This window comes from Hyaena hyaena, unplaced genomic scaffold (genome assembly GCF_003009895.1).
Source record: "Hyaena hyaena isolate Hyena2069 unplaced genomic scaffold, ASM300989v1 scaffold_406, whole genome shotgun sequence".
NCBI classification, from domain to species: domain Eukaryota; kingdom Metazoa; phylum Chordata; class Mammalia; order Carnivora; family Hyaenidae; genus Hyaena; species Hyaena hyaena.
Genome location: NW_024081038.1, coordinates 868,620 through 880,681, shown reverse-complemented (window position 1 = coordinate 880,681; position 12,062 = coordinate 868,620). Strand labels below are relative to the sequence as shown.

Here is a 12,062-nt window from a genome sequence, read left to right as displayed (position 1 = left end):
GAGCAGTGTTCAGGGGATGGGGCGGGGCCAGAGAGATGGGAGGTTATGGGAGGCGAGGAAGTGGAGGCACTGGGCAGCCCCTTATATCCCACCTGCCCTTCTGTTTCTCCTACCATCCTGCTCAGAGCACTTGTCAGTGTCTCCTCATCCAGACCCTCACTGAACATTTCCTTCTGGAGAGGTGACTTTTAAGTCTCTTCCCAGAACCCCTAAGTTTCTCAATGCCCCCAAGCCTCCCTAGGTATCCTAAACCTCTCCATCAAAGGCATTACCGTCTGAATGTTTGTGCCTCCCCCCCAAATTCATATGTTGAAATCTTAATGCCTACTGTGATGGCTTTAGAAGTGGATCCTTTAGGATGGAATGACTGTTCTTTATAAAAGAGACCCCTCAGAGCTCCCTAGCCCCTTCTACCATATGAGGACATAGTGAGAAGGTGCCAGTCATGAGCCAGAGAGTCTTCACCCTGGTCTCAGACTTTCAGCCTCCAGAACTATAAGAAATGTCTGTTTTAAGTTACCCAGTCTATGGTATTTTATAGCAGCCTTAATGGACTATGATAAAAGGTTCCTTGAAACTGTTCCTAACTCCTGAAACTCCACCATCAATACCCCAAATTTCCCCTTAAAAAAGTCTTTCCCTGCCCTTTACCCAGGAGGAGGGTGGTGTGCCCCTTACCTAGGCCTTGTCCAGAGAAGCTGGTGTTGGTCTTCTGTGATGGCCACCAGGAGAGAGGGAAGGCCTTTATACTGTCAGTCCCCTCACCCCTTGTCCCCACACAGCTGCTCAGAAATGTGACACTCCCCCATCTATTTCTGGATGTCTCCTCAAGGCTTGGGAACACTAGCCTCTGCGCAGTCTGCCCTGGGCCAGTGCTCCTCCCATGAAAAAGGGAACCCCTGACCAGAGGCATTGAGGATCCAGGCTGGAACAACTGCCTCCCCATTGGGTTTGGCCCTGTGAGCAGCACCACTGTCCTCAGAGATTATCTTTTACATTTACATTTATTCCTTTTATGTGAGCATGGAGACTCACCTAACATGCAAGGAGAGATTCCCAGATTAAGGAGGCTGGGTCTGGCCAGCACTGATTTGCTGTGTGATCTGGGAGGACTTTCTGCCTCAGGAGTCCAGTCAGTGACTAGATTTGATTCCATCTCTTGGAGCCTTTCTTGGAGTTCCACATGTGGGGATGGGAGAAGCACTTCCATGTGGGGAGAGGACAAAATCCTGACCCAGTACATCTGATACCAAGGACTGGTTTCAGCAAGCCTAGCCATCCCAGACAGTATCTTCTGTTCCAACAGCAAATGCTGAGGGGCCTCCAAGGGCAGAGGCAGCCAGGATACACAGGCAAGATGTGGTTTTCACAGTCATGGTAAACAGTTGAGAAACTCCTGATTTTCTAATCTAGATGAGTTGGGATGGTCAGTCTCATTGGAAGGGGACAAAAGTACTTTTTTTTTTTAAGTTTGTTTATTTTGAGAGAGAGCACGTGCACAAACGTGGGAGGGGCAGAGAGAAAGGGGGGGGTGCCTGTGTGGCTCAGTCGGTTGTTAATAAGCGTCCAGCTTTGGCTCAGGTCATGATCTCGAGGTTTGTGGGTTTGAGCCCCGCATTGGGCTCTGTGCTGACAGCTCAGAGCCCAGAGCCTGCTTCTGATTCTGTGTCTCCCTCTCTCTCTGACCCTCCCCTGCTCATGCTGCCTCTCTCTCTCTCTCAGAAATAAATAAAACATTAAAAATAAAATAAGTTCTGACATTCGAGACCCCCCCCAACTCCCATGTCCACTGTGGGAGTAACCCTCCCACCCCCAGAGGCTCAGGCTGCCAGAAAGCTGTCCCCAGAGCTGCTTACTGATTCTTAGCTGGCCACTTCTCCTATTACCTCTGATTGGGCATCCAAAACTCAGAGCCAAGTTATTTATAGACAAGCCCGCAGCAGGGGAGAGGAAAAGCTAGTGTTTATAAACATGGGGTCACCTGAGTCTAAGAGGTCCAGAGAGGGAGGGTCTGGGGAGAAGTGGGACTGGCCCCTGAGGCTGTGGGATAGCTCTGCATCTGGTCGAACCCTACTAAAGGGAAGGGGACGGGTGGGTGCCGCTCAGAGGTCCAACCACAAATGCTCCAACTTTTAGGCCATATGCAAATATTATGCAAATCAGCAAGTGCACCAGCAGAGACTTCCTGGTGGGCGGACCCTCGTGGGCCTCCCCGGGCGTAGTGGTCTGGGAGCTGGGGCCCAGCCAGGTCAGGGTCCACCTGAGGGAGAGGTCAAGTCTTAAAAGTCTCACAAGTCCCGCCCTCATCCCTGGCCTCGCTCAGAGCCAAAGCGGATTCTGGAGAAAGAACTCGCAGTCCTAGGGAAAGGGAGGGACGCCCCTCGGCCCCTTCTCGCGCCACTCCCGCTGCCCCCACCCGTGTCCGTTGTTGGAGAAGAGAGGTGTCGGATTACCGCAGCGGGGGCTATAGTTAGCCGCGGGACTTTGTTGATCGGCGGGACTCCCGGGACAGCGCAGCGCCAGCCGGGACTTGAGCCCCCTGCCGCCAGCCAGAGCTATCAGCGCCCCTTCCCGCTCTTGCCCCTGCAACTTCCAGGTGGGTCCCCAGCCTCCAGCCCCCTCCCCTGTCAAGGCGAAGCCAAATAACGGCTCCACCTTTATCATCGCAAGAACGGCCCCGAGCAGAAGACGCTGAGCTTGGGGGCGACTGGGAATCTGGGGAGCGAAGCCCCAGGGGTTTGGGGGGGACAGTAAAATCTAAAGCCCCGCCCACTCCCTTAGGTCCGCCCTTGGCCCTGCCCACGCCCGCCTGAGCTGTATCCTGAACCCGGGCACTTCACACCCCAGAGGAACGGACCCAGGTCTCTGTCCCCCGGGCCATCGCCACTGGTGCCTTGACATCTGGACCTCGGTTTCCTGAGTCTCTCCCCAAAAATGATGCTGGTGGCTCTGCTGATGGCTGTTCACGCCCTCTGGCAGGTAATTGGGGGAAACTTCTCCCACCACAAAGGGAACAAACAGTTCAGGGGCAGACCAAAAAGAGGTGGACTAGGGGGCTGACTCCTCAAAAATCTCTCCGGGGAACTCTTCTCTAGGATCCTAGTCTCTTCTCAGGAATCCTCTTCTCAGGAATCGCCATCCCCGCAGGAAGCCCCAAGTTTCCATTCTCCCAGAATCCTCACCTCCACCCACTGGTCCTCCTAGGATCCTCCTTCCTTTATATCATTCCTCCCCACTTCCTGTCTGCCACCACAGGCGCAGCCCAGGCAAACCAGCTTGGGCTACCTGTGTGCTGCCCTCCTGCAGTCCCTCCCAGACCAGGGCTTGACCTCCTCCACACACCCACCCCATGTTTGGGAATATGGGCTTCTAAAGCAGGAGAAGACTCAGGAGTCTCAGAGCTAACAATGTCTTGATGTAGTGGCATGAAGGGGGAAGAGAATCTAAGGATTGGGGCAGGGTCGGGTCATTGGACTTTGGCTGTGTATTTGTATATCACCTGCATACTGACCTTAGAGCCAGGACAGTGCTTGGAAGTCATCTAGTCCCACTTCCTACCAGGTACAAGAACTTCTCTAATGACAAAATGACCCCTTCATGTTGTACACAAGTGAAGACCTATATGCTGTCCTCACAATATCCCTGAGGTTGGAAGTATCCTTAGTTTATGCGAGGAGAGCCTACAGAAGTTAAGAGACATACCCAAGCTCCCACAGCTAGTAGATGCGGAAGTCACGATTTGAACCCATGTCTGTCTGACTGCAGTGGCTGTGCTATTTAAGCCCTTGAGCTCTTGCCAAATTGCATATACTGAAACTTTGGTCATAGAAGCAAGGTACATGTTTCTTAATTGATCTGCCACCAAGGCACCTGTCCAGTGCTCTAAACTTCTATTTGTTCCTATGTGGCTCCTCTTTCCTACATCCATAGGCCCAGGCTGTTCCCATCCTGCCCCTGGGCCTGGCTCCAGACACCTTTGATGATGCTTACGTGGGCTGCACAGAGGAGATGGAAGAGAAGGCAGCCCCTCTGCTGAAGGAGGAGATGGTCCGCCACTCCCTGCTGCGGGAGTCCTGGGAGGCAGCCCGGGAGGCCTGGGAGCACAGGCGTCGAGGGCTCACCCTGCCCGCTGGCTTCAAAGCCCAGCATGGAATCGCTGTCATGGTCTATACCAACTCATCTAACACTTTGTACTGGGAGCTGAACCAGGCTGTGCGGACAGGCGGTGGCTCCCGGGAATTCTACATGAAGCACTTCCCCTTCAAGGCCCTGCATTTCTACTTGACCCGGGCCCTGCAGCTGCTGCAAGGCAGTGGGGGCTGCAGCAGGGGACCTGGGGAGGTGGTGTTTCGAGGAGTGGGCACCCTTCACTTTGAACCCAAGAGGCTGGGGGACTCTGTCCGCTTGGGCCAGTTTGCTTCCAGCTCCCTGGATAAGGCAGTGGCCCACAGATTTGGTAATGCCACCTTCTTCTCTCTAAGGACTTGCTTTGGGGCCCCTATCCAGGCCTTATCTGTCTTTCCTGAGGAGCGTGAGGTGCTGATCCCCCCACATGAAGTCTTCTTGGTCACCAGGTTCTCCCAGGAAGGAGCCCAGAGCCTGGTGACTCTCTGGAGCTATAATCAGACCTGCAGCCACTTTAACTGTGCCTATCTGGGTGGTAAGCCATGCATGAGGGAAGCAGGACTGGCGGGGTGGGTGAAATAAACCAGGATGCCCATTCAGGAGACCCACTTGGTTAATGGGAAAGTTGAGGGCCAGAGCTCAGCTGTAATTACTATTCTCTGTTACTTGTGTTCTGCCAACTCTTAGAAGGTCTTATAAGTGTTTTCTGGATCTATGAACGTTCTCGGTTGATTCTGTAAATGTTCTCAAAAGGTTCTATCTGCTGTACAGTCTAATTGACCAAAAGAATCTGGTTAAGGATATTGATAAGCAGAGGAAAGTGACAGGGGTACTGATTCAGGACTCAAAAGACCCTGGGCTTAATGGGATTGATAGGACACATACATGATGCTGTTCCTAAGTGCTGAGGCAGGGACAGCATGGAGGAGTGGCTGGGGCCAGGGTGGGAGCAGGGATGGATAAGCAAGCTGGAGAGATTTTCCAGGGAAGGAGGAAAGAAAGTCAGAAGTCAGCATTGTGGAGAAGGGAAAGCAGGATTGAGAAGGGGAATGGCCCACCCAAGGGCCTCGTGGGAAGGGAAGCTTGGAGTGTGAGGGTCTATCTACATGGAGGCCTCATGGTACTGTCTGCTGCAGGGGAGAAGAAGCGGAGCTGTGTGTCTATACAAAGTGAGTACCCTCTGCCCCCTCCCTCAGCTGCTTCAACTCCCCCTGGCCCTGCTGACCATTCACCTTCTTTTCTTCTCTCTCCAGCAGGAGGGCACCCAGACTCCACCTCTCAGGGGGACTTCTCTTTACTCTCCTGGAAGACCCTGTTCTTGGCACCTGAGGGTTTCCAGATCTCAGGAGCTGGGCCCTGAAAGTTCAATGTCTGCCACTTAGGAGTGTGGGGAACTGTTGACCTTCATATGAAGAAGGGGGCTTTGAACAGCCTTGAAGCGAGAGAGTGGTTTCAGACACAGCTCTAGCAGCTAATTCCCCAGGGATGGGGACCCACCCAGCCATCTCTCTATCCGGCCATCTCCCCTCCCAAACAGGATGTGGGGGGGATCTGAGGTCATGGCAGGGTGGAGGGAGCCCTGCCATGCGGTGGTGGGGACTTCCTGGGACAAGCACAGGTAATACTTGGATGACTTGATTAAACAGTATTGCAGTGTGGTGACATCAAATTTCATGATTGGTTTATTCCATGAGACCAGACCATCTACCCTGCTCTGGCCTAGCCAGACTCAGAAATTGAGGGACTAAAAGGATGACATCTTGATCCCTCCTAGACATGGTCCCCTATGCAGACCCCTGTCACATACCACAACTTGCAAACCAGAAACTTTAACAGTTAGAGATTCCCCAGAACTCCTGGAAGGAAGGAAGGAAGGAAGGAAGGAAGGAAGGAAGGAAGGAAGGAAGGAAGGAAGGAAGGAAGGGAGTGAGGGAGGGAGGGAGGGAGGGAGGGAGGGAGGGAGGGAAAGGGAGAAAGGGAGATGGATTCATCGCCCATTTGTCAGATGAGAAATACAAAGCCAAGGAAAGAAACAATTTGCTAAATATTAAAGAGTATTGAAATCAGGCTCCCTGCCTCCCAGTCCAGAACTCTTTCCACTAAAGATGTGAAGGAACTCAAGTAGGAGCCTAAGCCCAAGATACCTGGGACCCCATAGCAAGACATTTCTCTCTGTCCTGATCCCACAAGAGTCCATATCAGGGACAAGGGAAAGGGAATTTCAAAACATGAAGAGACAGAGATCTTTATACTCTCTGGAGGCATCTGACATCCAGAACAGAAACTTTATTGAGGCAAGTAAAGCAGCACATGCTTCTACTAAGTGACCCCTACCCTCACTTATCTAGGCTTATCTGCCTACTAACAGAAGAAGGGACCCTCCCACTGCATCAGGACCCACCTTTGATTTCCAAATCTTCCTCCTGGGGCAGGTCCCCAGCCACCTCTGATTCTTGCTCCCTGTGCACTAACACGTGAGCTGGGGAGGAAGGGCCAGACTCTTCAGAAGCTGAAGTCCTAGCCCCTCCAGCATCCTGAAGCCCAGTTTCTGAAGATACCTGGGTCCCCACAGGCTGTGGCACCGTCAGCTCTGAGGGTTCAGGGACGGGGGGGCCCAGATTCTGGAAGCTGTTGCTCACTCGTGTGATGTAGCGACTGAGGATGCTGGCACCTCCAGGTGGCTGAGGTGTCCCTCCTTCTGCCAGAGTCCGTTGCACACCAGCCACCTCACTTTGCAGTCGAGATACAGTCTTGGTCAGCTCTGTCAGTCTGTTGCCCAGGTCTGGGGGTGTGGGGTAAGGTGATAGGGAGGTCTCTCAGAAGATGAGCCTGCCCTGAACCACTTCTAACCTCAACAGAACCCCAGGGGACATCATGCCTGTGGGTCCTAAGGGAAGAGAACTAGAGAAAGTGAGAGATTGGCCCGTGGGCTGGGGGTCAGGGACAGGCAGAGTCTGGGGAATTTGAGTGAGGCTGAGGTGGCCATGAGTTTAGAAGATCCAAAGAAGGAAAGGGATCCTCTCCCCAGAGAAGGGATCAGGAATCACAGGGATGGGAAAGTTTTTAATGGGTAGAGATTTGTGCCTCTGCCCTTGTCAGCGCTGTTCCCACCTACCCATCCTCAGGGCCCAGTTTGAATTACACCTGTTTCTCCAATTTCTGGTCCTCTATTCTTCTACCTTTCCTTAGCCTGTCAAAATAATAGTCCCCCTCCTCCCCCACCCCCCACCATCTCTCTCACCCTTGGGCTCCCATTGCAATTTTGGTCTCTCCTAGCTAAGCACTATCTGCCTACAAAGATGGTTTCTCTTTCTCACCAGACTGAAAGCTTCCCCTACATCTCTGTTCAACACAGTAACCGCCCCCCCTCCCCCCACCCAAGATGAGGCTGGAACAAAGGGAATGTGGTGGTGAATGATGGTTGAATGAGTGAATAAGTGAATGAGTGAATAATGAGTTAAGTGAGTGAATGGATAAGAGAGTGAATGAGTCAACAAACACATGAAGGATTAAATGAAATGAGTGGAAAAAATGTCTGAATGGCTCAGAGAGTCATTGAGTAGGAGGGTAGGAGGGCCACACTTGCAGGGTGTGTCTAGGTGTGTGGTATTTATACTCACCGAACAAGCACTGGCAATGCGGAAGGCTTGGAGGCAAGCCACTAACCTTTCCGACGGGTCTCCTCGAACTCCCGCCTGGCTGTCTCTATGTAGCGCTGTACCAGGGCCTTGATGACTCGGAGGCGGTAGGATCCACATTCTCCCTCCCCAGGTCCTACCCCTGCCCCAGGATTGGCCTGGGATGAGAAGACCAGAGGGTGAGAGAGACCCCCCTTCCCACACCAAGCCATTCTCTAATCTTTGCACCCTCCCCCAGATGATTAAGTTTGGAGGCCAAGTCTGTGCAGATTTTGCTGCCCCTGAAGGCCACATATTTAGACCCTGGTGTAGTCATGGAAGACAGGAGGCAGAGACGCTGAGGAATGGCCAAGGGTAAGGGGGGCGAGGGGTCAGTGGGGGTGTGGAGGGGTGGGGCAGAGACAAAATTGTTGAGCTGGACACAGTTGAGTTCTCTCTCCTGCCACTAACCCCATCTTGGTTTTCTTGAGTTAGTCCCGGTAACCCTGCCCTTCAAATTCTGCACAGAGGGAGACTATGGGCTGGTGGGGAGGCACCTGCAGGGACTTGCTCATGCATATGAGCTGGATATCATCATGCCAATTAGAAAGATTGGTTTGGGGCCCAGTTATGGGCCTCAGGACAGTACCAGGAGGGCAAGCAGGGCATATGGATGGGGCAGACAGTGGAGACAGAACAGAGGTATAGTAGGCAAAGCACTGGACTGGGACAACTTAGGTTCAAATCCCAGCTCTGTCACTTGGCAACTCTATGCCTCAGGCAAGTTACTCAATTTCTTCAGGCCTGAGAGTCTCCAAAGTTAAGACAGAAATGGTAATAATGCCTACTTCACAGGGGCATAGAATAGGGGCTCTCTACATGTTTAGGAAACAATTATTTTTATCTAGTTTTACCTTTTCTCTAGATATTTTATAGTTAGCATATTTACTTTCATAATATAAGTGAAGGATTTATTAAATATTTTTCAGGGGAAAGATGGATTGACCAAGATGGGCAGGCAGAAGGATGAGAGAGAATGATAGCACAGGATAGGTGGGAAGGGACCCCTGACTGGATCACCAAAGAACAAACAAGGTGAGGGGCAGCTGGGAGAAGGGTGGGACGCCTGTGGGAGTGCGCTGGAGGACTGGGGTTGATCCCAGGTGGCTAGTGTTGGGGATGGTCCGGCAGGACACAGTGCCTCTGCCCACTCAAGACTGGCACAGGCCCAGAGAATGGGGTTCAAGCCCAGGCAAAGAGGCAGAGTCTCACTGCTCAGGTCAAGCAGTCCTGACGCATGGTCTGCAAATATGCATCAGGCAGCCTGGACAGGAACATGACGTGGCCAGGAGGAAAAGGGAGATTATTCCAGAATTTGGAGTCAAAAGTCCATTAAGGTGAAGAAGTTGTCTACACAGGATCTCCTGGAGCCAGGAAGCGGTGGAAACAGGGAACCTTGGGCGTTTAGTTTCTTGTAAGCATCCTATTTTTCCTATACTGAACACATGTAGCTTACTGTGCCCACAACTCCCATGTCCACTATATCTGCCCATCAACCTCCCATTTACCCTTCAGAATTCTGTTCTGCCCTCAAGTCCCTGGAGCCTCCCTGATTTCTGGGTCTGGAGCCTGTCCTGTGTGCTCCAGTAGCCCCCTGTGCTGCTTACTGTCACAGGCTGGTTGTGCTGTGCAATTACAGTCCATTTCCTTCCTACTCTAGACCATCAACACCTTGAGGGACCACCATCATGCATATCTTTATTTCCAGAGTAGGTGTGCTTTGGTAAGCATTTGTTGAACAAACTATTAACCAATCGGGGGTGGGGTGGGGGCTTCCTCACCTGGGCATCTGGCCTGGACGCCCTGGCCTAGAGAGATCCTCAGGTAAGAAGTTTAAAAGGGAATAGATAGGACCCCCGACAGACATGGCAGTAATGTTGGTCTGAATTAGGACGGGGCTCCTGTGCCTGGGTTAGGGAACAGATAACAAGAGATAAGGGAACCCCTTGAAGGCTTGGCCTCCTCTCTCAGGCTTCTATCAGCCATTTAATTTCCCAGTTTGTGGGGCATTTGTTCCTTGGTTTCTTAACTTTTTTTTTTTTTTAATGTTATCTGTGTCTTTGCTCAGTTTAGGGTAAAGAGGTTTGTCTGAAGGCTGGAGCTTTTTTCCCTTAGAAAAGGCAAAAAGATTGTGTAATAAAAGTAATAATACAATACTGAAAAGGATTGTTTGGGGAGTAAGGGTTTCCTGATCCTTCTGTGGTTCAGCAGAGGCTCGGGCAGCTGCTTAAGCCTGCAGGATGGGTCTAAGCTGAACAGGGTGTTGGTGGCTTGGGAGCAAGGTGGCGTGGATTTCTGTTTAAGCTGGTGACCCACTGTTGGAAATCTAGAAAATGGCCAGAGTCAGGAAGAGGGAAAGGCAGCCACGTGCTAGAGGAGGACCTGGGAGCTGGCTTTCTGGGGAACATGCCTGGAAAGACAGACAAGGGTGTGCAGACAAACAGGTGGTGTAGATAATATCGTTGAGGGCCCGGTGTGACAAGGACCACCGACGGATTAGGTACTCACAAATGTGGGGATTGGTGGGTAGTCGGGCTTCTTGGTTTTGCAGCAGGAGCAGCAACAGCAGATGAAGCAGAAAATTCTCCTGAGAGATTCAGGAGGCCGACAGCAGTTGGTCAGGGAACAGGTGTAGGAAACTGGGCAGGAGCTGGGCTAGGGTGCTGGGGGCTTGGGAGGTTGGGAATGAGAGCTCTGAGTTCATCACCTGAGAAGGTAGAAGATGGCCTTGGGAGAGGGCAGGATGTTGAAGGGCACAGGCAGTGTCAGGCCTTCCCGGAAGTAGGACAGGTAGAGCTTGGAGCGAGCAAACTTCCACTCCACATCCGCGTCGTCCTGGGGTTGGAGGCAGAGGCTATGCAAGGACTGCCTTGGCACCTTGCCCTCCTGCCCGCCAAGTCTGCCTCATGCTCGCCCTGGTCTCCATGTCTCTCCTGCAGTGTGCAAGCACTGCCTTCTCCTCAGTCCCATCTATTACTCATATTTCCCCCACCTGGCTTCTCCTTTCCTTTCTTCCTCCCCACTGTCTTTCATCCTCTGACATCCAATTCCTGCCCAGGCTGTTTCCAGCCACAAACCCAACGCCATCCATCTTCCTTCTCCCTTCCCATGTTTCCATCTACTCTTCCACAATGCATCCTTCTTCCCCACCATGAAGTGGAAAGAGCACCAGACTTGTGTCTGGAGAAACGAATAGCATTACTAAAGAGCCTCATTTTAGAGATGAAGAAAATGAGGCCTGGTAAGGAAAACTTGCCCCAAGCTACAAAACAAAACAGGAGTGGAGCCAGAGCAGGAACCCAAGTGTCTGGACTCCTTGCATCCGTTTCCTCTCCATCTCTTTGTCCCTTCTTCTCCCTGGCCTCAGGTAGCCTCAATCCATGTACCTCAATCTTCTGGAAGGAGTTGGTAATCATGGCAATGAGCATGTTGAGCAGCACGATGACCATGACGATGGTAAAGATGCCGTAGAGGGCCCGGCCCACAAATTCAGGCACCAGAAACTGAGGCATGTCTACAACGCTGTGCTCCTCCATGCCAAACATGGTCCAGAACAGAAACTGGAATGTCTCGTTGAAACTGGCGTGCCAGGCCAAGCAAAGGACAGGATGTAAGGGGTGGGAGGAGAGCCTGAGCACCACCCAGACATGCTCCTCCTCACCCTCTGGGACCCAGCCAAGGGCGTTCTGCTTCTATGAAGCCCTTTGGACCACCCTGGCCCATACTTACTCTTGTCATTTCTGAGCTCTCACTTTTATTCTTTCAGTAAACCAATATTTACAGAGCACGTTACTACAAGCCAGATATACTAAGGATACAGTTATGAGTGAGCTGGGGTATGAAGACCAGTTAAGAAGCTTGTCATGGTCTGGGTGAGAGAGGATGGTGATTGGGACCACACCGATTGCAACACCAGTGCCATCTCTTCCAGGAAGCCCTTCCTGAACTCCCTTATCTACCCCCAGCAGAATGTGCATGTCTGTTAGTCACTCACAGACCTGATAGATTTGTGAATCCATCTTACTCCCTCCATTTCAGTGCCAGTTCAGGCCTAGATTACTGCAACAGCCCCTGCATCTGGTCTCTGGCTTCAATCTCTTGTTATTCTGTCCTCTACATTGTATCCAAGGTATCCTTCCTTCCTCCCCCCTCCCTCCCTTCCTCCCTGCCTTCCTGCCTTCCTTCTCTCCTTTAAAGAGAGAGACAGAGAGACAGAGGGAGGAAGAGACAGAGAGAGACAGAGAGACAGAATCTTAAGCA

The 12,062-nt window shown here is 52.0% G+C and overlaps 2 protein-coding genes across 5 annotated transcripts in view; one reads left to right on the top strand and one right to left on the bottom strand.

Moving 5' to 3' along the window:
* The first annotated feature begins 2,300 nt into the window (after positions 1–2,300).
* On the top strand, positions 2,301–5,794 carry ART5 (ADP-ribosyltransferase 5). 4 transcript variants are annotated; one of them, XM_039251984.1, is made up of 5 exons: positions 2,301–2,596; positions 2,848–2,979; positions 3,931–4,660; positions 5,262–5,294; positions 5,379–5,794. In XM_039251984.1, the coding sequence occupies exons 2-5, from the start codon at positions 2,935–2,937 to the stop codon at positions 5,483–5,485; spliced, it is 915 nt and encodes a 304-aa protein (XP_039107915.1). In that variant the 5' UTR covers positions 2,301–2,596; positions 2,848–2,934; the 3' UTR covers positions 5,486–5,794. The 4 variants fall into 4 exon arrangements, with proteins under 4 accessions (XP_039107915.1, XP_039107914.1, XP_039107913.1 ...); XM_039251983.1 differs by having other exon boundaries at positions 2,504–2,596; positions 2,782–2,979; positions 3,931–4,456; positions 5,382–5,794; XM_039251982.1 differs by having other exon boundaries at positions 2,504–2,596; positions 2,782–2,979; positions 5,382–5,794.
* Positions 5,795–6,459: 665 nt separating this feature from the next.
* Positions 6,460–12,062, bottom strand: part of LOC120245132 (short transient receptor potential channel 2) — a 36,375-nt gene continuing 30,772 nt past the window's right edge. The window contains 5 exon segments of the mRNA XM_039252048.1: positions 6,460–6,907; positions 7,792–7,921; positions 10,311–10,389; positions 10,510–10,637; positions 11,189–11,381. Coding sequence (XP_039107979.1) covers positions 6,516–6,907; positions 7,792–7,921; positions 10,311–10,389; positions 10,510–10,637; positions 11,189–11,381 — 922 coding nt within the window. The 3' untranslated portion in view covers positions 6,460–6,515.